General features: G+C 51.6%; 1 protein-coding gene across 1 annotated transcript in view; it reads left to right on the top strand.

Annotated features, from left to right (window-relative positions):
• The window catches only part of MICAL3 (microtubule associated monooxygenase, calponin and LIM domain containing 3), a 235,057-nt gene that overhangs the window by 145,984 nt on the left and 62,452 nt on the right, over window positions 1-26,621 (top strand). The window contains exons 17-19 of the mRNA XM_025398397.1: window positions 6,980-7,166; window positions 12,843-12,931; window positions 13,847-13,934. Coding sequence (XP_025254182.1) covers window positions 6,980-7,166; window positions 12,843-12,931; window positions 13,847-13,934 — 364 coding nt within the window. The remainder of the gene's footprint in view (window positions 1-6,979; window positions 7,167-12,842; window positions 12,932-13,846; window positions 13,935-26,621) is intronic.

Below are 26,621 nucleotides of genomic sequence, written 5' to 3'. Positions count from 1 at the left end.
GTGCTGGATAGGAGCAGCCATGTCAGAGGCCTTGCGACTGTTTTTCCACCGGCTCACGGCTGTAAGGCGAACCCTCAGCCAGCCAAAGAGTAATGCAAACAGCCTTCCCTGGTCCTGTGAGTGCAGCTCCTGGCTCCTCAGATGAGCAAGGCCATGTCCCTACCTACAGGTCTCTACCCTCTCACATATACCTTCCCGTCCATTCACCAAAAACACATTCACTTCTCCCTTTAGTAGATTATTCTTTGGCCCGATGCTCCTGTTCAGGGACCACTCCCCACTCTGGAGTTTCCTCTGGACTGCTGTCTTAGTCCTTTATTCTAGCCAATTTCCACCTCCCCACCTTTCCTTTCTAAAATGTCTTGTTGTGGAATGTGTCACCCTTTTAACCTGCCTCTCCTTCTAAACCTTCCATTTGATGCCTCTGATCTTACACCACTGTGTGAAAGAAGTATGCTTGTTCCACCTTTGTACTAACCGTAGTTCGTTATTGATCTGTGTAGCTGGCCTCACTGGAGGCCGGCGGGGGCAGAATGGCTGTGCAGAAGGTCGGCCTTGTGTCATGGGATTTGATATGGATGGGGGGATTATGGTTACCTGGGAATGGAGTTAGTAGGGGAAGGGGATATGTGTTGAACTCTGAATTTCTGCCCCTGAATTTCCCACTGTTGCTTAGTATATCCAAACAGAGCATTATGCATGGAGCTTTAAGTTTCTACTTTATTGCCAACAGACATACAGGGATCTTGATGCTGACAACCGTGGCAAGCAGAGCCCCCACCATGAGAGGGTAAAAGAGCATGAACCCGTGGCATGGGATGCTGAGAGCCAAACAGATGGGGCACGCTGTGGTGGTGGGGCAGCGGGAAGGGATGTGGGGGATGGCCCCCTCCCCTTGCTTTTTGCACACTCTTGTCACCCAGCCAAGAGCCAGAATTCTTTTTGCTAGCAGTGTTGAGCAGTGCAAATAGCATTCGCTGTAAAGCAGGCACCCATCTGGCATTCAGATGGGATGCTGACCCTAAGTGTGTGTGTTCTGGTAAAGGGCCTTAGTGACTTCCCGTTTCTGCCCACTGTTCCCCTTCCAAGACCATGCTATTTCTACCCCCGAAATATGTGCCAGTGGTAGAGTAGTAGCATTGGACCGTCAGATATGACTTCTTAGGGAAAGGGTCTAGATCAGTATTCAAGTGGCATTCAACAGTCACGGATCTTGAAGTGGAAATCCTGAGAGCCAAAGCTCTTACCAGTGTGAGGATTTTTCCAGTAGGGTGAGAATGAGGGGGAGCAAGGTAGGTGATGGCAAAATGGGGCTGTACCCGTGGAAAGCTTTAGTCTTTTCTGAAAACTAAGGGGGAAGTTACTGATTGCAGCTGGCCGTCGTATAATGTGAGGGATAGCCGAGATGCCCAGTTAAAGAAGCTGGCTTACTTTAGGAAACTTTTGTTCTTGTTGTTCGTACCCATAAAGATCTCCGAGTGGCTGTAGCTCTGCAGCTACTGGGAAGAGTCATCTCTAGTTGTTAATCTCACAAAAGCCATTTTGAGAAATGCACTTATGGCCAAGCAGTAAATTAGGTTACCCCTCGGACCTGATAGGAGCTAATCATAGTGCCATCTTCCTGCACCCTCTCACCGGGCTAGCAGCGGGCAGTGTGTGTGCTGCCTGAACCTGGTGCTGGGTCGGGGAGAGGAGACTGGGCTGGAGGTGAGCGTCTTTCCCATCCCCTTTCCATGGCCTCGCCCCACTGTGCTCACCCTTTTTGGGGCTGCCCCCCCCGGCACTGTGTGCCCAGCCTCTTTCTCCCTTCTTCCCAGGCTGTGTCCCCTCAAAAAGGAAAACAGCCCTTTTCATTGAGCAGGGCAGTGCCCTCCATTTTGGGGATCAGATATTTAATGAGAGACTGATAATGTTTAATGAAACAGTGCCTAAAAGAAGGGAGGGGAAGGCCGGGCGCGGTGGCTCACGCCTGTAATCCCAGCACTTTGGGAGGCCGAGGTTGGCGGATCACGAAGTCAGGAGATCAAGACCATCCTGGCTAACACGTTGAAATCCCGTCTCTACTAAAAATACAAAAAATTAGTCAGGCGTGGTGGCGAATGCCTGTAGTCCCAGCGACTCGGGAGGCTGAGGCAGAAGAATGGCGTCAACCCAGGAGGCGGAGCTTGCAGTGAGCCGAGATTGCGCCACTGTACTCCAGCCTGGGCGACAGAGCGAGACTCCGTCTCAAAAAAAAAAAAGAAGAGAGGGAAGCATGTTGAATAGGAGAGATTGGCAGTGAGAAACAATTTGAAGTTTAGGGCTGCTGTGCAGAGAGGGGAAGAGGTAGGGTTTTGAGCTCAGGAGGCAATAGTTTGCAGAGATGATTCTCTCTTTTTCCCTTTGAGCTGGTTTCTGCACTCCTCGGTGCAGGGCTCCAGACTGGATACTTTTGAGGACTTAAGTTCTTTTCTTGGACTTTGCCACCGTCCTCCATAACCCTGCATGTGTACTCACCTGCTCTCTGCCCACCTCTACCCAGCCCCCCACTCCTCCCCTTGGCTGTGACCGCTCTGCCCCCCAGGAGGCTACTGAGTCTTCCTCTTGCTTCCTTCTGGTGGGTGGTGCTTACAGCCGTCCTCCCCAGCTCCCTCTGGGGCCTGTGTTGCTGAGCCCAGGGCCAGGGAGCTGGCGAAGTGTCTGAAGCAGAGGCTGTTGAAGTACCAGGTAACTGCCACTCCATGTTGCCACTCCACAGAGCTATGAAGTGCACGTGACTGAGGTAGAGAGTGTGACCGATCTGGCTTGGAGTTGGAGGAGCAGAGGGCTTCCTCGTACCATGAGTTAATGCTGTTCTTCCCACCTATAAATAGTTCATTCTGAACCTGGTGGGAAACTCAGCAGTTACTGGTTGCCAAAGCTTTCAGTCACTGCCTCACTCTCTGGGGACTGGGTTCCTAGCTGCATGGACCCACGGCTAAGGAAGACCCTTGCTCAGTTTTGTTACATGTGCTATGTGCAATCTGTAGAGGACTTGGGCTCAAGCCTTTTCTCCTCATCTTTGCTTGGAATTCAGCTGCCTCCTTGGCAAGAAGAGCCTCTCTGAGCACTAGTGGAAGGAAGAGATGCTGCATTTCTGGCCCTTCTGTAGAAGGAGCAAGCTTCACTCTAGATTTGCTGTCTCCACTGCCTGCTACTTCTAAGGCCAGTGGAGTGATGGGGTGGTGGGAGAATCTTTTTGCCCAGGAGAAATCCCAGCTCAGGCCGGGGGTTGCTCTCTGCAGAGCACAGAGCATGTGAGTCAACAAGACCCCCGCTCCCTCCCCCCCTTACCCACACAGAGGGAGGGCGAGGCTGTGCTGGGTGGCCCACAGCTGCGGGACTGCGTTCCAGGGCATGCTCTGCTGCAAGCATGAGGGAAGGACAGATAAAAGCAAAACGGAAGCCTTGCATGGGCCACTTATGCTTCTGGAAGCTACTTTTTTTTTTAGTACACATGGCATTTAGATAAAGGTCTGGAGTAAAAGGGTGTACAACTGCCAATCATCTTATGTTCAGAGGTCAGTGTGTGACTTAACATTTCCTTTAATTTTGTTTTTCTCCATCTTGTATTTTATAGCCAGAGCCCGAACCTCCTCGTCGATTTTTTGTCGACCAGTGGGAGCTTTCTCTTAGTCTCCGTTCCTCTGCCCGCCCCGCCTCTCCCTCCTCCGACTCCCTCCGACAGGTAGCATGGCCTAGGACTCACTAAAACTCTGCCCTCTGCAGCCTCCACTCACTTCACTTTTGCGAGTGTCATGTGCCCCAGGAGGTTGCAGGGTTCCTCACTTGGGCCTGTCTCCTGTAGGGAGCCGGCTGCATGTGTTGCTGTCTGCGTATGTCGGTCTGGTGTGTGAGGGCTGTGGCACACTCCTCAGCTAAAGTGGCTGCTGGCTTTCGTCCAACTGTGTTTGACACATCCAGGTCTGTCGATGTGAACCGGCTTTGATGCTGTTTCAACTATATCAAATAATAATAAACGTTTTTCGGCCACTGGCTTTTTTAACTTCACATGTCTTCCAAAATAGTATGTGTTACAAAGTAGGAACCGCCGTGTAACTAAACCACCTCAGTGGAGGGTAACCCTGCAGTGTTCTGGCTGCCTGTTGTCATCATGTGAGGAATGAACGCGGCTGTCACCTGAAGTAGCGCTGGTCCAGTTGTGGGGAGTTTCTAGAGAGATTGGAAGATCTCTTTGCCACTCCTGTTGGTATTTCCCATCCTGGGTTGACGCCGGACCTCCCGGCATATGTGCATGGTAGCATATGCACACGTGGTGTGCAGCGGGATCGATCCTGCAATTGCTACATTTCTGCTACTTTTTAAGAGGGATGAGAAGGAAACCATCACTTTTCATGCCAGAAACAAGTAGAACTTGAGCCTTCACCTCTCTTGTAGGGATGCTCGTCAGTGTTGCCGACTTGCTGAGAACTGAATGTGGCAGATGCCTTTGCGTGGGCAGCCCCAGACTGTCACTGCTGAGGTTGATGGTTTAGTTCAGAAGAGAAAGGTCCTGGCTGAGCAGTGAGGGCCCAGGGCTGACTTGGTGTCCTGGCCTCATACTTGGCATCTGGCCCACACTCCCCTCCCCTGTGTCTGCTGCAGAATGAGAGAAATGCCATTTTCTGCTCCCTCAGTGTCAGCTATTAAGTTATCTGCTCAGCTCTGCCTGGTGTCTGTCGGTCCCAAGCCTAAGCTTCCTTAGTGTGCCTAAAGAAGGTTTAGATCTAAGAGCCACGCGTTTGTCTTGGCCACTAATAGGTATAATCTGTGAAGTTAATGGGCAAATGGCACCAATCCTTGGGAATCTTATTTTTGAATTAAAAACTGTAATTGCTTCTTCAGCTCAGCTGAGCCTTGAGCTGAACCACAAGAACGGCTTCCTCATGTGTGCATCTGTGAGTCCCCCGAGCGCCTGCTTCCCCCTGCCCGGTGCTTCTGTGATTCTTCCTCACACGAGGCCTTATGCGTCTGTCCGTTCAGGCCATGCCCTAAGGGGGCTGTTGGCATCCCCAGGATAATGGCTCGTGGTGAGTTTCTGAGTCAGAATTAGGGTCTGACCCCCGGGGGCAGGGAGCCCCCTTCCTCCATGAAGTTCATGAGAGGAGTGCCACCCACGTGGTGGCGTGGCCATCTCCACATGGAAGGGTGACCTGGGTGTGGGAGTCTCTAGAGGACTTCCTCTCAGGACAGGTCACGGCAGGGCTCACTGCCAGCTTAGCTGTGAGCAGGGCGGCTCACAATGGAGACCTGGAAGTTTCTCTTGTGGTTTCTTCAGTGTTGCCAGAAGGAGGCTTGAGTTGGTTGGGTTTTTTTCTCTTACCTTTCTTCAGCCTCTAAAGTAATCCCTCCTGGCCTAGAACACATTCCCACCTCCCTGGGCTGATGGAGCAGCTTGGCTGCACGGCCACACCTCGTGGCCAACACGCCCAGCCCAGTCTAGAAGGCTTTGGCCTCAGCACCTGGATGGGCCACACGGGCCTCATCATGCTGCCCTCAGACCCCCAATACCATCAGCAGGGAGAATGGGCTGAGAAGGCTTCTTCCAAAACAGCCTGGGAGCGTTGGCTGCCTGTGGCAGGCATTGTAGGGTCAAGCATCAGGAAGCAGGAAGAGATGGCGACGTCCGCTACCCACACGGAGGCGGCCTGTGCGGGAGCGAGCATGACTCCTTCTGAGTGAGGAGATGGCCTCCTGGACTGTGAAAGGCGGCGTCAGCCTGGGCACCGCTGCGTGCATGGGGGTGCCCCTCGAGTTCTGTGAACGCAGCCCAGCTGCGCAGGACCCAGGCCCTGCCTGCCTGTCTCTGTGCGCGTTCACCCTGCCTTCTACCACTATTGCCTGGAATTGTGCAGTCCACAGAGATGGGAGAGACCCAGTTCTTCCCGAGGAAGATGCTTTCCCTGCAGCGGTCCTGTCTGTGCTGGTACCCCTGTGTGGACACTGACACGATGTTTTTCTTACCACCCGGTTTCCCTGCCTGTGAGCACTGTGTTGGCATGGTTTGCTGCTGCACCTTGTATTCAAATTGCACTTCCCAGAGATTTCTTTTTTTCCCATGTCTTCTTAATATATGTATTTTTTCCTTCTCATTTCCCTTCATTCTGGTCATTTTGTAACCTTCAACCAATAGAAGTATATAAAGATGTACACGGGCGGAGTGAGCTCATTGGCTGAGCAGATAGCCAATCAGCTTCAGAGGAAAGAACCACCCAAAGCCCTTCTAGACAAGAAGGAACTGGTAAGAGACGTCTCCAGGCACTGTCTAGCTAGACGCAGCACAGCCGTGGGAAACACACCTGTGTGCTTGAGTCGCTTGTAACTTGTGTAGCCCATGTATGCCATGCAGTAATCGCTTTTGAGGTTGTCTGGATTTTGATAACCAAATTTCTAAGACTGCAGTAGTAGTTGTGTGAGTCCAGGGACCCACATATATTCACATGAACTACGTCAGCACTGAATAGATACAGATACAGCTACCCTCAGAACAGGACTCTGCCAGCGTTTCCATTTGAGCTGGGGACCCTCGGGCCCCTTCTTGCCTTCTTCCATGTGCGTCTTTTCCATCGTGCCCCTCCCAACCCTTCTCGCCCCTCTCCCTCCATTGCTGTTTCTCTAAGACTCTTTCTTATCAGTATTTCCCAGCGTCGCCAGGCTGTATCATAGCATTACTCAAGTCTGGTGTGAGGCACTGTGATGCTGGCTCCCTCGTCCGCGGCAGCCTGACCTGGGCTTTCGCGGTTGTGCCCAGTGTTCCTTGTCAGCGCGTGGAGGCAGTGACCGTGGTGGTGCCGTCACTCTGTGGCAGAGCCAAGAGCACGGTTGACCATAGCCAGTTAGTAGTCTGTCTCAAAGCAGACCACTTAGCGAGGGTTGGCTTTGTCTCGCCAGGCTGTGCCTCTAGGAGGGCCCGTGCGGCACTCCCTGAGGTGCTCCCCTTCCTCCCGACCGCCACCTGCAGGGCTCCATGAAGAAGGAGTTCCCGCAGAACCTGGGAGGCAGCGACACGTGCTACTTCTGCCAGAAGCGGGTCTACGTGATGGAGAGGCTGAGCGCCGAGGGCAAGTTCTTCCACCGGAGCTGCTTCAAGTGCGAGTACTGCGCCACCACCCTGCGCCTGTCGGCCTACGCCTACGACATCGAGGATGGTGAGACACCCCACGCCTCAGGTCCCACGGAGAAACTGGGCTTGGACAGTGTTTCCATCTGAGCTGGGCGCCTTCGGGCCCCTTCTGCCTTCTTCCATGTGCGTCTTTTCCATCGTGCCTCTCCCAACCTTTCTCGCCGCTTTCCCTCCACCGCTCTTTCTCTAAGACTCTTACTATCAATATTTCCCAGCATCACCAGGCTGATGAGAATGGCATGCGTTTACCCAAGTCATTTCCCTGACTTCAGGGACACTTACTTGTGTTCTGACCTCAGGCTGTGAACTTGAGATAAAAGGAACACAAGATGAGGTTTTCGTCTTTACTTTACAGAAGGGGACTTACACATCCATAGAAGTCACATATTTTGCCTCAGGTTGATGATGACAGCAAGTTGGAACTGGGTCCCAGGCCCCTGGGTTCTCAGACATTTGCTCTTGGAGATGCCTGCAAGGTGGCCCGTGTTAACGCCTCTCTGGCATCCGTCTGATCTCTCTTTGGTGGGTTGTGAACCATTGCACAGGGCCTGAATCTGATTTACTGTGGTGTTCAAGGCCTGGTCTTTGGCAACATGTGCCAGTTTTTACAATGAAAAGACCTTGAGGTAAACAGTAGAGAATTCTGCACACAGATGATAGAGCCGTCATGATGGGCAGAGGCAGGCTGGCCGCCATCTGAGGACCCTGCATTGATGACCCCCATCCCCATTCCTATAGGATGCTGCAGGGACTTCGTGGAAGGCAGTCTTATAGATTCCAGAGTAATGAGGGGGCCTAGATTAATAGGAGAGGCAGTAATCTTTATAAGGTGGCATAAAGACCCTGACATTGATAGAAGATTGCGTGGCTGTGAGATCATACAGTGATGTCATCTAGGAGAGGGATGCCATGCAATTAGGACCTAGTCACTTCAGCTGTCCCGAGGCTGAACAGACGGGCACCTCTGTCAGAAGGAGCAAGGAAGGAGCCCAGAGAGGTGAGCCGAGACAGACTGACTCCTGCATGGTGCCTGGCCCTTCTACTGTGTTGGTAAAAAGCACTCTGAGTCGGGGAAGAGTGGAAGAATTAGGATGCTGTTTAGATAAGGCAGGCAGATGGTTTGCTGTCAAGTCTTCTGTTCCACCTCTCCCACACACCCGCTCTCTGGATAGCGCGTTTGATCTCAAGGATGGGGCCTGGCAGAGGGAGCCACCCAACCTCGCTCAGCTGTCCCTGATGCTCAGGGTGTTCTAGTTAGCCTCTCACCGTGGAGTCTGCCCGGAAAAAAGATGCTGCAAGGCACAGCTGATTGATCTGCGGGTACTTTTGCCCATGGGTGTGTGTGCATCTTTGCTGCCTTCTGTGAAAGATGCGGAAGTGTAGTGTGTGCCTCCAGGAGCTCACGGTCCTGTGGGGATGGGGCCCATGAGGAGTAGCAGGCGACACGAGTGCATGCAGCAAACGGCTCGGTGCACAGCCTAGGTTGTGGCTTTGTAGACGCGCGGGGAGGAGGAAATCTGTGAAGTTCAAGAGCGGCTTGGAATGACCTCGCTGACCCTTGGCTAGACTTCGAGAGAGAAGGGTATGGTGGCGGAGTAGAGGGCAGACGTGCGCACCTGGCAGGACCTCGGGTGGCAGCGAGAGGCCGGGACAGGATGAGGCCAGCCTGATTGAGTGCAGTATTCTTAACACTGGAGCAGAGAAGACAGCCGTTCTAAACCAGCTCCCCAAATTTTAACCCAGCTAAAATTTTCATCAGCTTAGCCCCTCCACAGACCTCCCCCTCATCTGTCAGAGGACAGATGGACTACAGCCAGTAAGGAACTTTAGGGGCACTGAAGTTTTAGCCTGTTTTTTATCCAAGTTGCCGAGTGTCTCAGAAGTCTAACTGAAGAGGCTCAGAGAACAAAGAATAAGCTGGGGAGGTTGTGGCATGAGGAAGTAACCGAGGCCTTGTGCTGGGCCCCAACTCATCACGCCCTTTGTCCTCACAACAACCCCATTAGGTAACTCTTTTTATTATTGTAATCAGAAGTCAGGAAGCTGAGTTCAGAGAACTTACATGTTGTTTGTCCAAGTTGACACAACTAGTAATAGCTCGCTTGCACCAAATGACACCTAAGATTCATTCCAGGGCAGAGATTCAGGGATTGTGACTCCAGGCCCGCTGCCAACTCCATACTAGTAAATTAAGAATCATATTTGAAGATGTCCCCGTGTTTTACTTGTGGTGGTATTTGTTCTGTCTTCAGCTCTTTCTCGAGGATGCCGTCTGCTCAAACACAGAGCTGTGCTTTTTTTTGCAAAGCACTAGCTCATTTGTGATCGCTGCCAGCTCTTAAGACAAGGACTCTAAATTAGTGTCAGGCCTTCCCTGTCATCTTGAGAAGAGACACACACCACTTCCACAGGTGGTGTGTGCAGGGTGGCCCTCATCAGTGACGAGCCTGAGACTGTCTCCATGCCTGCCTCTGTTACACCCCAGTCTGTTTCCACAGAGCAACTGGAGGGATTTTAAAAGGTGTGACTTGGAACTCACCAATGTCCTAGCCACTGCCGTGCAGACAGAGCCCACAACTTTGTCCCAGGTGGAGAGAGCATTGCGTGTCCGCCCCAGCCTCTGCCGTCAGCTGCCCCCAGTGTGCTGCTCTCTTTGCTCCAGTGTCTTTCCATCCCGTAAGCGTAATGAAGCCACTGCTCCTTAGGACGTGGCTCTGCTGTGTCCTCTCCTGGAGTACACCCCCTGGTCTCCACAGAGTGAGCTGCACGTGGCCCACATCTCCATGTGGCGCTCCTCAGAGAGGGGTCTGGCTCTTTTGAAAGAGGGCAGCTGCCCAGGCACCGGTGCGCCCGTGTGGTTCTCCACGCAGGGCTCGCACTGTGTCATCTTACCCATGCATCTCGGGAGAACAAGTCTGCCTGCCTGGGGCTCTCGGTGTTCAGATCGGTGGCTGTCATACAGTGGCACTCAGACCTGGGTGAGTGAATGAATGGACGGCCCACTTGACCTTGGGTTTGCCCTGTGGCCATCTGTTTTCTCCATTTCCCTTTTCCAGTCACTCCCGTATTCAGTTATCAGGATCCTTAATTTGGACCATTGAGAATCAAGTCACTTGACTGAATCACCCACAATTCGTAGCTAATTTTTAAAAACTTAGCAAGGCTGGGTTTACCACTGAGGCAGGCATGGTAGTGTCGTGGTAGTGCAGGCTCTGGCTCCAGCATCCTGGACCACATCCGCCTCTGCGGTTCACTGACTGGGGGACACGCTGGGCAGGTCGCTCGGCCTTCTGTGCCTCCCTGAGGAAGAGGTGGAAACTAATGGCACCTGCATCACCGGCTTGTTTGAGGATTAAATGAGTTGATAGATGGAAAGCAGTTAAAGTAGTGTCTGGCACTTGGCAAATGTTAACATTAAAATTAGCTTCTTTTTTTTTTAAATAAGCAAAAAGTGCCATCGTCTTGAGTTTGGGAAGGGATATGGGGAGATGCGCATGATTTGTGCCACCTCATTTAATATCTCCACCTATGAAGTGGGTACTGTGTTCATCTCCATGGGAGGAGACATGTTCCAAAAGACAGATGAGTTCACACGGCTGCTGAGCAGTTGAGACGGTGTTGGAACTGAGATCACGCTTAGCGCTCACGTTCCTCGCATCGTCTGTACTGCCTTCCTAGAGAACACAGGTTGCTGGAACTTTCTGATTAGCCTTGGAGGTCTTGTTTCTGAAATGTAAACCTCCTTTCTTTATTAGTTGAGGATACCAGAGCAGGGTTCAAGGAGGATTCGGTTGAGTTCAATTGAGTTAGAGTTTAAGATCTGGGATTCCACTTTTGCAAAAACAAGCAAATTGATGTAGGAAAAAAATAGAAGGAAGAAATGAAAGCCATGATAGCATTTTAGTTTTCTGATACTGTAAGAAGCAATGCTCTTGGTTACAAGTAATAGAAACCCAGTGCAGATTACAGTTGCAGCCTTAGCTTTACAGCTTCCGGCCAGATAGCAGTCCTCAGAGAAGGGCTGCCCCTTCCCTCACCTCCCTCAGCATCCCCATAACGTCTCCAGTGAGCCTGCCTTTAGCCACATGCCAGTCCCCAGAGCACCCTGTCCTGGGTGGGGTGAAGGGAGTGAGTCGCTGAGTGGCCTGGGTCATGTGTGACTGGTGGTGGAAGCTCAGGCCACGTGGTTGCCAACCCCTGTCAGAGTCTCATGGAGGAGGGAAGGGTATTTCTTAAAGAATGAGATACAAAACAGACCAAAACAAGTAGCACATGATCCAAGCACTCGTACATCTTATCTTATCCTAATTATTGGTAGCCAACATGTACAAAAGCTGAGTGGCTTATTCAGATGGAAAAGGAAGTTGTGGCCAAGCTCCAGGCGACAACCCATGGCTCCATCCCCCTGGTGGAGAAACAGGCGGTAAGATTGGCGGGCGTTTGGCCGTCAGGGTCAGGTGTCACCACTGTAGAGTCTCTGCATCCTGACCAAGTGCCAGTAGCCAGTGAATCGTTCTGAGAAAGTATACTAGGCATTATGAAAAGTATTTAAAATCTGTGTCTTCCTAATAGATTTATTCAGCATTGGATAGGGAGTGCAGGTAAAACAAGTCAATTTCTCTGAAGGAAAAGAAGAAAGAATCAGATCATCAGGGAAAAGGAAAGGGAAGAATGCCATCTTACCCTTATTTTCTTTGACATTTAGGTCCTCTTGTAGCTTTGAGATCAGGGAAGCTCATTTGTCTAAGAAGCAGTCTCTACAAATGAGGAGAGTGAAATGAGATTACTTCGGTTTCAGCAGTTTTTATAGTAGGGTTTATCACTTGAGATTCAAAAGTCTTCACTCTTTAAGTGAGAGTAAAAAAATGACTCTGTGGGTTAGTTCCATTACCAAAGTCATGGGGAAATTCAAGTCCAGTGTTGTTCAGATTTTTCTGACCACACTCCCCATGGGGATACACATTACATTGAGACCCAGACACAGCTGCAAGTTCCAAGAAGTAATGTTTTATTCTCATCGCGCCACAGTACACTCTAGTTTCGTTTCATTTCTGTTCTATTCTGTTCTGTTCTGTTCTATTCTATTCTATTCTATTCTATTCTGTTCCATCCTACTTATAGTCCATTGCAGTATGTTTTGTTTTCTAATGTCCTTTCCTGCTGATCCTGACCCTCTGAGGGGACTGGGAGGGGGTGAGGGATAGGGTGCAGGAGGGGGAGCAGCAGAGATGGGCCTGTCAGAGCCGATGCCTAGCGATGCCACACCCCTGCAGCCTCCACGCCTCCACCCCTGCAGCCTGCACCCCACACTTGTATTCATTCTTGCTTTCCCCAGCAATGCTACTCCCAGCGTTTCATGTGACCACATCTTTGTTCCTCACACACTGCCACTTTGTTTGCTGGCCCTGCCACACAGGCCTCACATCTTCGCTCTGGGCACTGATTGGGTGATGGCTCAATGGCCTTCACATTCCCAAAGGAAAAGACCCCGTTCAGGCCAGGGGAGAGGAGGGCTAGAATCAAAGTTTACTGGGAGAAACTGGCTTCCCAGTAAACCAGAAAGCTGAGCCCAGGGAAGGCTGGGTGGCTTGATGGCCTCCTGAGGCTGGAGGAGATGGAAAGGAGTGGCTGAGACCAGGGAGGCACGTTCAGGATCGGTGCCTGGCTCATCGCCTCTGTCCCTGCCTCTTGCTGTCCACAGGTAAATTCTACTGTAAGCCACACTACTGCTATCGACTCTCTGGCTACGCACAAAGGAAGAGACCAGCGGTGGCTCCCCTGTCTGGAAAGGTAATGGTGACCGTCCTGTAAGTGGGGGAGAAGCAGTGGGTGTTGCAGCAGTGTGGCTATGGGCCAGGGGCGGCCAACGTGCAAAGACCCCGGCGGCCTTGCCTCTCCTGGGAGTGGGGAGGGCCCAAGACGCAGTGGCACCCCAGGTGGGGAGGGAACCAGCTTTTCATGGATGATCTGAGGTTGCCTCACTAAGGTGAAGGCTCCACCTGCCGCCTGAGTGGGACCCAGGAGATGATGCAGCTCTCCGTCTCAGCTGCATAGACATCTGCCTTTGTCAACACACATCTTTCTGAGAGGACACCCTGCCACTGGGGTGATGCCCACTCATGTTCCACATGATTAAAGCCTCCCCCAGAAGGGCAGAGTGGGAGAGAGACTCTGTCCGGAGGATCCCTCTGCTCCTCGGTGACCCCACCCTCACTCCCCACAGCCAGAGGGCGCCATGCCTACGGGGCCTTTCACTCATTCTGTGAGTTATTTGAGAACTTTTTCCTTTCTTATGCTCTCTTTAATGAGGGTGGCTTCTCCACCTCTCTCTGCCAAGGTGAACCCAGCAGTCTCTTCAGCATGGCTGCCACCTTGTCAGCATGCCTGCCTGTCAGTCCCCCTTGAGGGCTTCTGTTGCCCGCAGAGGGACTTGCAGGAAGAGGTGCACCTGGGTGGAACTAGACGTTGATTCCCGGTGACTCAGGAGGCTGAGGTGGGAGGATTGCCTGAGCCCAGGAGGTCGGGGCTGCAGTGAGCTATGATGACGCCACTGCACTCCAGCCTGGGCGACAGCAAGGCCTTGTCTCTTAAAAATAAATAAACAAAATTTAAAACCAGCCTGTCAGATTGTCAGTGTCTCTGGGGCTTTGAGGATTTGAGTGCATCAGTCAGAGCCACTCTTGTTTTTCTCATGAACTTTCCTAGGAGGCCAAAGGACCCCTGCAGGATGGCCCCACCACAGACGCAAACGGACGGGCCAACGCCGTGGCCGGCTCGACTGAGAGAACCCCAGGTAGCCTCACTTCCTTGTTTGGCTGGGTGGCGCGTCACTCCCTCGGCCTCTGTGACAAGGCCAAGGGCATGAGCCAGCACCTCCAAAGCAACATTTCTTCATTCGGGCATCAAGTGGCCCAAAACCCTCTGGACTCCTTTTTCATGTGCCAGCTGCTTGCGTTCGGAGTCCCCTTTCTCTATGGCCTGTCGGAGGTGCTGGTGCAAATCGGAGGGGAGTTCCACTGGCAGGCTGTGGCCCAGTGAGGGGGCCATCCGGTGGGCGGCAGAGCTGTGAAGTGCGATCCCTCAGCCCCGTCCCGCAGCATCACACATGAGGGCGGCCCTGGTCCTGTGTGGGTAGACAGGAGCTTGCAGGCACTCAGACACTGCTCCCATTACCACTCCTGATGAGGCCAAGGCCACTCGGCCCCTCATGCAGTTTGCTTCCAAGCTCCTCTGACGGCCTGGAGCTGCGTTGATTAAGCCCCGTGGTCTGGCTTTGCATTCACCTTCACTTAAGATTCTGCGTCCTGTTCCGTGTCACTGTGTCTGGATGAGCTGTGGCTGCTCTCCTGTCTGCCCTGCACCGTGATGGGGCATGCCCTGTCCTGACCCCGTGGCCACTGGGCTTCTCATGAGGTCCCAGCCCTCACCTGTCCCACTTTCATGACCACTTCCTTGTGTTGGGAGGTGAACAAAACCATCTCTACCTCTAAAAACACATTTATTCTTGTCATAGCATGGCAGGACTTGCCGGGTTTGTGGGTACAAGGCCTGTTGGGAAGAATTATGTAGGTTTTTTCCTTAAAATGGCCTCTCTCGGCTCCATGTAAAACTTGCCTGTGAGATGCGTCCGCAGCTCCACAAACTGCTGGGTGTTCTGAGTGTCCCACATGCAGCTCCAGGTGGTTCACAGCCCAGGGTCACTGGGGTAAGAGGGGGCCAGCAGGGCTGTGTTTCTGTCTGTCACACTTTCCTCTTGTTCAAAACACATGTATCTCAAGCAGCTATGTACAAAACTCGTAAAAATTGAAGATGGTCAGCCAATACCAGGAACCGTGGAGGAGTTGGTCATAGAATTCCTGTGGTGGGACAAGAGAATTACCCATTTGGCCCTCACTGAGAGGTTCCAGAGATGCTTCCTTTTCCTTCCCTAAGAGCTGGTTCATGTAGGCCTTGTGGTGCTCATTCTGGGAGGGGGAAAAGTGCCCAGAGGCCAGGCGGCACACCCTGGGAGCAGTGAACTGGAGGCCGAGACCCAGCAAACCCCAGCCAAGCCGGGTGAACTCAGCTTCTGCTACTGAACGTGCCCTTATTATAATCTGAGCAAATTGTTTAAGTGCCCTGCAGGTGGGACCAACATTTTAGAGCCATGTTTCAACCATTAATGACATTTAAACCTTCTGCAGTCTTGAAGATCTTTATAATCTGTCTTAAGTACCAACAGGCCTTTGCAGCTGACACTCTCAGAGCATGGGCAGAATCACTGGTAGAGGAAAATAACCAAAGGGGTCTAGACGGAGACTTCGGCTTATGCTATAGAATGTACATTCGTTTGGGGAGAGCACCACCTTGTTAGTCTGGGCCCTGTTTCAGCAGAGATGGATTTTCTGAGGAACCCGACTACTCAGTAGAACAACTCAAAAGAGATTAAACTTTCCATTTGGGTTTGGAGTATAGAACATTCTTTAAAAAGAATGAAACACAACGAAGTTTAGGTTATTCCTGAATGAAGCCAGGTTTGCTGACTTTCCCATCTGGTTCAGGCTGCCATTCTTGCCGTCTAATTGAAAGTATAATGGGTTTCAGGTTTTTGGGAGTTCTAAAGAATTAAGGGTTCCATAGAGAAGAAGAATGTTCTACGTAGTGGGGAGAGAGGGTGAGAGCTGGCAGTGTGGTTAAAGAACAAAACCTCCAAGAAAGAGTCAGAGCCCTGAGGACGTCTCAGTCCACGTGGCTCTCGATCCTGAGCCAGAAGGTGACTTGGTATAGCACGGGAGTTCACAATGTGGTGTCCCGAAGGAATCACAGTGTGGACCCATACAGTTAATGACAGGCACTGTCCCCCAGCTTAGGCGGCAAAAGTCAGTGAAGCTCAGGGCTGAGGGGCTCACCCTCCAGCAGCTCAGAGTCCGGAGCACCTTCCCGGTGAGCTCCCTCTGCTGCTAGCCTTGGTCGGAAAGGAACAGGATTATGGGCGGTATTTTATGGCTGGCGTGAAATAGATACCTTTTTCTCCTTTGATAGAGATTTCCTTTTTTAAATATGAAACTGAAGCTTTGATGACTTAACTAGACTTCCTTTTGAAAAATTTCAGAAAAGCTCAGGTGTGGCCGGGCGCGGTGGCTCACGTCTGTAATCCCAGCACTTTGGGAGGCCGAGGCGGGTGGATCACGAGGTCAGGAGATTGAGACCATCCTGGCCAACATGGTGAAACCCCGTCTCTACTAAAAATACAAAAAATCAGCTGGCGTGATGACATGCACCTGTAGTCCCAGCCTTTCAGGAGGCTGAGGCAGGAGAATCTCTTGAACCAGGGAGGCAGAGGTTGCAGTGAGCCAAGATCGCACCATTGCACTCCAGCCTGACAATAGAGCTAGACTCCATCTAAAAAAAGAAAAAAGAAAAGGGAAAGCTGAGGTATTTCAGGGCCCCAGAATGTATGTGGTAGAGACTAGTCATTAGTGCAGACCCATGGTAGCCGCCTCCGCTGTGTGCTCGAGCGGAAGAGGCCATGATGAAGGCCTCAATTCTCTTGTGTGTAACTCAACCATCCTCCCTAGACCTACGTCCCCAGGAGGCAGGGCTGGTAAAGCTTTGACTGGGCAGTGTTTGACCCAGCTGTGCTTTTACTCTGTGCCTCCTCTTTATATTGTGGCATTTCTTCTCCTTTATGTTCTTTTTCTTTCTATGCCAAAATTCTTGCTATTGCCAAAACAAAAACAAAACAACACACCCGTACCCAATTAAACCCACAGTTCAAAGAACCCACACTAGGTCGGCTTTAAAGTGTTGTCTTTCTCTGGTAACCAAATCTGTACCTGCTGCCTAATTTAGTGTTTGGGGGCATTGTTTACAGTATTTTTGTTTGTAATGTGCTTTTAATATAGAAATTCTCTTTTTTGTTCTTAAATCTATAAATGCTCTGTTTCCAAGCTTATACTTACTACTGCATATTAGTGGTCCTGGCACAGATTTTCTTACCCTGGCCTCGTACTATCCACCATGACTTTAGAAAAAGTTTGAACAACAATAGGCAGAGAAAGGAAATCCCCAAATGGGATTATTTCCCCCTGGGACATAAGAAGTTTAGTTGCAGGTTTCTTGAATTCGTTTTCGTCCAGAGGAATCTTTTTTTTATCTGATATGGTCGATAACCAAAAATGAAGCAGGGCAGCCGAAGGCATAGCCGGAAGGGAACAGAAGAGCTTTTTCCACCGAGTGCTCATCACCGGGTTCATTGGCAGTGCCGGCCAGAGATGGAAGGGGAGAAACAGGTTAGTTTCCTCTCATCTTATGAAAAAGATGATCTGGAGTTAAAAAATGAAGGTCACAAGTGGCAGTTGCCTGACCCCTGTCCCCAGACACTCCTTTCCTGATAACCATGAGGTTCCATAGTTCAGATCCTGAATGGGCTTTTAGGAAGTGCAGGCCTTTCCCATACCAGCTAGAAGGGTAGCCAGGCAGTAGAATTTCATTCAACCCTGGGGTTCCCACCTGACAGAGGGAAGTTAGGAAGTCTTACTGCTTCCCAAGTCCTCTTCCCTTCTAGGCATTTATGGAAAGCCTTTTAGTAGAGCAAGGGAATTCTGCAATCCAGCTTACCTCCCGCCTGACCCCAGGAGCCACAGTTGACAGCGATGTGTGAGTGTTTATGTTTAGGTACACGTTTATATGTATATAGATCTAATTGCACATAAATGGGTAGATATTTATTTATATATTGCACCCTGAATTACAGTAAGAATAATAATTGTGAAGCTGTTTCTAAAGCTTCTTGTTCTGGTTCTGAGAACCACGGGAGCCTCACACTGGGGAGCCGTACCCAGGTCAGGGCTTTGAGGACACACAGCAGCCTAAGGGCAGCATGCCTGTAAGGAAATGAGTGGGTGGGTATCTCAGAAAAGCAGCAGCACACACCCCCAAGAAATGGCCCCAAGAGCAAACTAGGACAGCAGGGGCTGCTGCCGCCGGGGCACCACGGAGAGCCGGGCACCCACCTCACGCGTCTTCTGTCTGGCTTGCACGCTGGCTCCACTGAGTTAGCTGTGTGAGCTCACTCCTGTCTTTTGGTGGTTAGTGCATCTTCAACTCTTTTCTGCAGGACACTGGAAGATTCTTAGGCCGTCCCAGAAGGGGTTCCCCCATAGCCTTGAAGGTCTGAGCAGGGCACCAAGGGGTTCACTTTTCTCCCGAGGCATTCAGCTTGCAGTGCATGCGGGAGGGGCGGACAGCCAGCCGGCTTCCCGGCGGCAGTACGAGAGCCCAACAGGAGAGGATTAGCTGTGCCAAGGAACACTCCGCTGCTGCCTGTCTACTGCCCACCTTCTCTCAACCTTTATTTTTGCCCGTGTTTTTAACCTGTGCTCTTGTGAGTTGTTGGTGTGTTTCTTTGTGAGTTTTTATTTAATTGTGTAACTTTGTTTTTGCCGTTTACTGTGAAACCAAGGTGTCGTGCTTTTATTTATTTATTTTTTTAACAAATGTTACATTCTTATTTAAGAGAATAAATTCCAAACAATCTTTGGGTTTCTGAGTTTTTCTTTTCCTTCCCTTTCTCTTGACCAGAGGGTGGGAAAGGGGGAAGCTCAGGCAGGTCTTGGGAGTGGGCTTGAGGCCGCTGTGGCTCAGGACTCCCCCTCCGGGGGTCAGCAAGACAGCAAGGTGCAAAGTGGGGAAATAGGTTTTTATACCTGACATAGGTTCCCGTTAACAAAGGACTCCTGTGTAGGGGCTGGAGTGGTGCGAAGTTTTGCTTTGCAGCAGCTGCAAGTGGAGAAAAGCAAGACGGATGCCACCTGTGCCCATGGGCCTCGGGTGCAGTCCGCCAGCAGGAGGGCCCGCTGGCTGGGCGGATGGAGGGGTGGAAATGCCACACAGAGCCTGGTCAACCATAGGGACATAGAGCTAGGCACCTTCTTCCTGCCTCCAGCTGTGGCAGGGAGCTGGGGCCAGGGGCGTGTCTGTCTTCTGCCTGGAGGCTCTGCCAGGCATGCCCGCAGGTGCAGCAGCCTTGCTCCTGGTGAGGTTGAAAGTTCTTGGTCTTTCCTCCCAAGCTGACTTCTCTCTCATGCTGTCTTTGGTGTGACCTGGACACTGAGCTGGGATGTCTGATTCTGTTTGGCCCTTCTCCAGCCTGGAGGGACTGGCCTGTAGTAAAAACAGACTGTTCCCTTCTCACACACATTGCTGCTGGTTTTAGCAGCCATGGCACTGTTCCCACATTTTGCCACCTGCAGTGGGCACAGGCCTAGCCTCATGCTGAATTGGCCCAGGAGAGGGCACTGTGCTGTAGTGGGCAGAGCACTCAGCCCCAAGTCTGCACCTGCCAGGCCCTAGGCACTTGGGTGTTTTCATATGCAAGAGCCCTCGCTGGCCCCCGTCCCCCCAGAGCAGCTCTCTTGGCTTCCCCATAGATCAGAGCAGCAGGGCCCTAGGGTCTGCTGGCATTCTCGACAGTCCAGGTCAGGGAGGGCCTCACCCCCCAGTCGCTCACAGCTCTGCTGTGACACCGTCATTTTCCTCAGAGCCTTGCTGGTTCCGAGAGTCTGGGCAGTATCTCCTGGCCTACTTGTGGCCTGCCCTCTCCTTAGCCCTGAGGTCCGTAGCCTCTTGCTCCCCTTTCTCTGAAATAAGTCATTCGGAATCCTGGTGCCTGCAGAAAGGAGAGAAGGAATTAGGGTGTGGGAGGCGCAGTAAGTGACAATAAATTAAGAGTCAGTAATAAGGATGGATACATAGATGTGCATAATTTTCAAATCTTAGCCCCTGGCTGCTGCTGCCTTCCCATTCCCCAGCAAAAAAGGGGAGGGGATGTTTAGAGCAATGCACTGAAGCTTCCAGCAGGAAGGTGGGGATTGTGTGGAATCAGAAATGGGATTCCATGCTGCCCATTGGGAACACCCTGGAAAATCCCCTTTGGATCTCAGTTTCCTTCTGAAACTTCTTGAAATCTGTTCTCTTTTCTCAAAAATTCCTTGTCAGTTTCCCTAATTAACACACTGCCTAAGAAGAATGCCGTAGAACAGACATGGAAGGAGAGCAAGCTTTGAAAATGGGCCACTCTATTTTCATGCTAAAAAATAGGGCAGGATGATGCCATATAGGACCCAGGTCCCACAAGTGCCCCCCGAGATAAAAACACCCATTTGGGGCTCTGAAAGGCGGCAGCCAGGCAGAGAGTTCAGGATGAGTCTCTCCAAATTCCAGCCCCTTTCACAAAGCCCTGAAACCTCCTTGAGACTCAAAAACCAGCGCTTGCAGCTCACTCAGCCAAGCTCCTCACAAGTGCCAGCAAGTAGATTAGTCATAATGAAACAAGGGGTGGCGAGGCCCATTGGCACTTCTGCCCAGGTCAGGTCATGGCACTGTGGTCTCCTCTCACCACCGCCCAGAATTCTCAGCACCCTGTTGGCTGCCAACACCTCTTTCTTTATAATTGCTCCTTGTCTCCTCACCGCTTACCTTGGCGGGAGGGGGTGGTAGGCTTGTGCGCAGAAACACCTTTCATTGCCCGGGAGGGGACGCGGGCCTCCAGGCAAATGGGACTCTCCATCAATTACTTCCGGGTTTTACCAGCCACGTGAACACCAGCTCCCTTTTACTTCCTGTGGGCCAACTTCCAAATCGCTTTGCAAAAGCAGTTTATGGACACTTTCTGAATATTTGGGGGGCACTTTAATGGGTCTCCAAGAAGGACAGTGGGCAAGAGGGTGAATCACTGCCAGCATCCTCACCCTAACTCAGGCTAGCTAAGCCCAACCTTGTCACTGATGTGCTTGTCCTCCCGACAGTAAGAAGTGTGCCATGCACAGGCAGAATGTGCCCAAAACAGGAAGAAGGCACATGCCCCTCAGAAGGCCCTCGTTGGCATGAAAGGGGAGTTTTGTTAACACCCTCCCACAGACGGGGAGTCTAGGGCCCCAGCTCCGCCTCGCTGCAGACTCTTGGGGACGTGCAGGGACAGCTACTAGAAAAATCCTTACAGAACTTCTCTTGGCCTCTTGTGTTTTCTTTACCTCTATTTCTTTCTGTACTTACCCAGTTCTTTGTGCTTCTACATTAATCACATGAGACTGCCCAGGTGTGACTGTTAAGTGACTGATTTCCTTATTCTGTGTTCTGTCAAACATCAGAGTTACTGCCACTTGATCACTCTTATTTCATAGACAGTGCAGCCTGATTTCTTTTAGGTCCATGCTTGGAACTGTTGGTCTTCAGTAATTGTTTTACATTGAGTAGGCCCTGTCCCCAGAAGAACCCAAAGCGTTTCAGCCCAGTGCCTCCTTCCTCGCTGGGATTCTGGAGCCTTCTGCAAGGTTGGATTGTCCCTGCACCTGCATCTCAGTGTTACCCCACCTCGGCCAGTGCCAATTCCCCAGGAAAGGAAAACCAGTGGAAGGGCACGGGCCCTGAGTTGTTCTGGTGACAGGCGCTCCTTAAGGTAGAATTAATTCCTGAAGACCAACACCAGGCAAGGTCCCAAGGGCACCGGGACTCAGGGCTTTCGTGGGTCTGGGTTTTCCTCAACAAAAACCTGGCGAAACCAGTGCCGTTTTCCTGGCAGAGGCCTAAATGAGTATGTTTTCATGCTGTTCTGATGCTTTTCCGAGGCTAATGAAGCCGGGAACACTGTATAAGAGAGTTCCAGAGAGGGGCGTAGCCCTGGCGTTTGGTTGCTTCTCAGAGCTCAAAACTGAAAACCAAAAAGCATAATGAGCCGACTGTCCTGTCCTGCACCTGAGGGAGAAGAGCCAAGCCGCAGGGCCGTGTTCCCCAATCTTGCTGGCACCGGGGTCTGGCTTCATGGAAGATAGTTTTTTCACAGACCGGGGTGGGCAATGGTTTTGGGGTGAGACTCTTCCACCTCAGATCATCAGGCCTTAGGAGCATGCAGCGTGGGTCCCTCACATGCTCGCTGCACAAGAGGTTCCCGCTCCCGGGAGAATCTCGTGCCGCCGCTGATCTGACAGGAGGCGGAGCTCTGGCTGCTACACTCACCAGCCAGCCACTCCCCTCCTGCTGTGCGGTCTGGTTCCTGAGAGGCCGTGAGTCTGTGACCCAGCCGGGGCCACGGCACAGGGGGTGGGGACTCCTGCCAGAGTAGTTTTCGTGGACAAAGTACAACCCGGTAACCAAGGAAGAGCTGGTATCAATTAACAGGATTACAGCGGCTTATTTATTTATGGTTGCCCTTTTCCCCAGAACTAAGACTCTCAAAAGACCAGGTTACAGTGACACCAGCTATAAAATTTCTTTCCCACCATTTTAGTACCAAGAGACTAGGTCAGCAGGTTATTTTAAAAGTAAACATTTTCTTCTAGAGTTTCATCTAATATGAATTACTGTGAACTAGCTGCTGCCTGCCTTTTGGCCAGTTCAGCTTTCTTGGGGCATTGGCGTTGGTAGAGGCACAGGAACGCTGGGGTGGAGGGTGCAGGGACGGGGCTCTGGGATCTCAGAGAAACAGGAAGCACTGGGTGCTCAGTGAGGAGAACGAAGGGCCGGGGAGGCAAGAGCCAGTCTGCACTGGTTTGCTGTGTCGCCGAGAGCCAGCAGCCATCCTTCGTGCCGCTGAAAAGACCGTGCTTAGGGCTTGTCTGTGTTTGCAACCAAGAAAGCCCTCTTCTCTACTGAAATACTTTCCCCAAATAAAAACAGACAGTAAAACTTGCAGTGCCTTCACGCCTGCTGTTTTCCCCACGGGTGACTGATGTTGGTCAGTTAGCCATGGGGGCCCTCGCCATGCTCACTCACAGAAGACGATGCTGGGAGACACAGTAGCGGCAGCAGCAGTAGCTAACATGTAGCACGCGCTGTGCACAGGCCCTGAGCAGTTGGTTCATGTAGCTGACCTTGGATCCTCACAGCAGCCGTAAGGGAGGCCCCGTGTTGCACATGGGGAAACAGGTACACAGGAGTTAGGCATGCTTGGCCAAGGCCACGTAACCAGTAAACTCAGAGTTGGGTAGAGGCTGTGCAGAGGACACAGGAGCTGCCGTTGATCGTTCCCTGCGCCCGGGCTCGGCAGCGTGGGCGAGAGGCAAGAGCTCTTTGCATAGATGCCCTGGAGAAGCCAGTGGGTGTCCATTTCATTACTCCTGGAAAATACAGTCTCCCAATTTATTTGACAACCATCCCAGAGTTGGGAATGTGCCTTTGGAAAGACAGCACATGAAGTAAAGGCAAAGGATTTCATCACTGAGGTGCAAGGGAGGAAGTCATCAACAGAAATGGAGGAGAATGCAGCCATCCGAATTGACTGTAAATAATATGAAATGGACCTTCTCTTCATTTTCTCTATATCATCCCTTGTTTTGGTCCTCTCAAATCAAGCCTGAAGTTTTGTTGTGAAGAGTAAGCCCTTCTTCCTTCATCCGTCCGCCCTGCCGGTGATGTGGAGGATGGGGGAACATGTTTGGGGGATGTTTTTTCTTCAAGTTCCAGTGTCACTGCTTCTAGCTTATCAATCTGTTGGCTTTTCCTCTACCACCTCATTTTCTGATACGCTTCAAAGGCCTGAGTGATGGTGGAGCTGACCCTTCCATTGTGTTACAGCTTCACAGCTGCCATTCACAGTCCTCTTACGACATTGCCTGCCCTGGGCCTGTGTGGGGTTTGGGATAGGGGAGGATGGGATGATTTTGTAGCTCTTTTTGTGCTGAATATGGACGTTCTGATCTACTCAGGTTTGGGCCACTCTGTACTGAACTCACACGTAAAGGAACTGACTCTTCAGTCTTTGGGCTAAGTGTGCGTGGGAAGTCCCGGTTGCGCCTGCCAACCGCAATGTGGTTCAGCACAGAGAGGTTTTCAAGAAGCCGCCTAGGCATGCGCGGCACAGCCTGGCCTGACTTCGGCAAGGCACACTGTGGCAGGGGCCCTCAGAGCTCTCAGGTTGGAGGTTTCTGGAAAATGGGGAGAAAGAAGGGTTGAGAACAGAGTAAAGGTAGACGTGTTTTTCCATGCCATGTTCTCCAGGGAGTTTTCTTCCTGGGTTTAGTGAGGCATCCTGCTGTAATGTCCAAGTAGAACGTTCTGTCTGTCAGAAGCTTCTAGCATCCAGCCAGGAGAAAGTGAGTGAGAGGGCGAGAAGCCCATCAGATTCATCTCTGTGGTCTCCTTTAATTCCTGCGGCCTCACGCACATGACACACATGGACGGAGGGGTAGGGGATGTGCAGGTGTCCTCCAGGGGCGTTGCTGGGAGGAGCAGAGTCGCCTTCCGTCAGTGGAGTTGTGCCTTGAGACAAGGGGAAGTTCGGGCGGCTCATGCAGCTTCTTGGGGTACAGGTGCCCAGCGAGTGGCAGGGACCACATTTGTCACAGCATGCACCTCTGTTGTGGATTTCCTGTCTGTGGATAGCAAGCCCAGAGCTACCTGTTCACCAGGCAGTCCTCGGTTGGTCCTCCATGTACTGCACTCCTGCTGGTCAGGCATTGCACCTTGGCATCCACGGTGAAGGGTCGTGAGCTCACCACTCTGAATGCAGCTGCTCAGATCAAGCCACAGTCAGAGCGTGCGGAGAATTGGTTGGTCGGCCTGTTTGGTGAGAGATTAGAAATGACTTGATCTAACTTGTAAGCCAGGGCTTCTCCAGCCCAGCACTGTGGACGTCTTGGGCTGGATCCTGCTTTGCTGTGGAGGGCTGTCCTGTGCCTCGTGGTGTGCCGGGTATATCCCTGGCCTCTCCCCGTCAGACATCAGTGGCACCCCCTCCCCAAGCTGTGTCAATAGAAAATGTCTCCAGGCATTGCCAGGTGACCCAGGGGAAAAATCACTACAGTTGAGAACCACTCAACTGTAGAACTAACTGTAGATCTAGACTACAGTTAGAAGAAAGGACATGACCTTGACATGCTATCGGCCTCAGTTATATTGTGGGAGGAGTGAGAGTGGGATAGAGGAGTCCATCAGGATAGAGGGCGGCGAGAATCAGAAAAGTGATCCAGAATGGCGTTGCCAGCTCCCAGCCCAGGCCTCCAGACCTGTCAGCCCCCACAGAACCGTGAACGCACTTCCCGGTGGCTGTGCTTCCTCGGAACATGTCGGGACCCCATACGAAGACTGCATGCTATAGGACAGACGGTGCAGATCGTTTTAGAAGGCAGACCTACAAAATAAAAGCGGAGATCCTGTGTTGTTTTCTGTACCCCAGTGGATGGGCACATCCCTTGGTGGTGGTCCCAGCCTCGGAGAATGGAGCTAGGTCTCAGTAGAACCAGCACAGATCTTGAAACGGAAGATGTTAGTTTGAGTTTCAGTTCTGCCACCTGTCCTGCTTGCCGTCATCACCTCTGTGGGCCTCAGTTTCACCACGTATAAAATTTTTAAATGAAGAAAAATGCTACCTGCTCCTCTGTCTGCTAAAGTTGTTGTGAAGAGCACATAAGAGGTATGAAACTTGTTTATTTAAAAGCATTACAAGAGTATCAAATATGATTGTCATTGGCAGGGATTCCAGGAAATGCTGGAAGAATTGGAGTGAGGGTGAATTAGGATGGTTTCTACTGGCTGTTTACAGGTCTCCCTCTCTGGCCTGTGCCTGCTGTGGGGTTAGAACAAGGTGGCTCATTGAGCCAACAGAAATTGGGGGAAGCAGAAGAGGTGTGAGCTTGGCTGTCTCCAGGCTGCAGCAGAGTGGGCTGGGGGCGTTGACCTGCGTTGGGTGCCAGCTGTTTGAAGCACTATGAAATCTCTATGGGCTGCTTGGCTAGATTTGGCATTGCTTTTTCCCTCAGCCTGCGTGAATGGGATGTGAAGGCACCTCCTGATTCCATGACACCCTAGGGGCTCTTCACTATAGTAACGAAAGCACAAACAATCCTACACAGGATTTACATTAAGCTAAATACTCTTTTTTTTTTTTTTTTTTGAGACAGAGTCTCGCTGTGTCACCTAGGCTGGAGTGCAGTGGCATGATCTCGGCTCACTGCAGCCTCCATCTCCCAGGTTCAAGCAGTTCTCCTGCCCCAGCCTCCTGAGTAGCTGGGATTACAGTCACATTCTCCCATGCCCGGCTAATTTTTGTATTTTTAGTAGAAACTGGGTTTCATCATGTTGGCTAGGCTGGTCTCAAACTCCTAACCTCAAGTGATCCTCCCGCCTCAGCCTCCCAAAGTGCTGGGATTACAGGCGTGAGCCACCAAGCCCGGTCTTCATGAAGCTAAATTTTCAACTCCTAACCTGAAAGTCGGAAATGTGCGTGGGAGCCAGGTAGCTTTCTCTTAGGCAGAGCAAGGGTTTATGTGTGGTCCCAGGGCTTGTCTGGGGTTGCTGGTTAGACCCAGGAAGGAGCCTCGGTGTTACCCTGTGGCCCATTTGGAGGAGAGGAGGGTACCTGATTTCCTCTTTTGGAATCAGTGCGTGATTGGATGCTTTATAGGTGATGATAGACCTGCAGCTGCTCAGCTGCTGCTGATGCTGCAGAAAGGGTGCCCCGAGCCTGGGCTATGCGCTCCTGCACCGTCAGCCTTTGTTCTTAGTG

Source organism: Theropithecus gelada, chromosome 10 (genome assembly GCF_003255815.1).
Source record: "Theropithecus gelada isolate Dixy chromosome 10, Tgel_1.0, whole genome shotgun sequence".
Lineage (NCBI taxonomy): Eukaryota > Metazoa > Chordata > Mammalia > Primates > Cercopithecidae > Theropithecus > Theropithecus gelada.
Note: the sequence above shows the minus strand (reverse complement) of the source record. Positions and strands in the feature narration are given on the sequence as shown.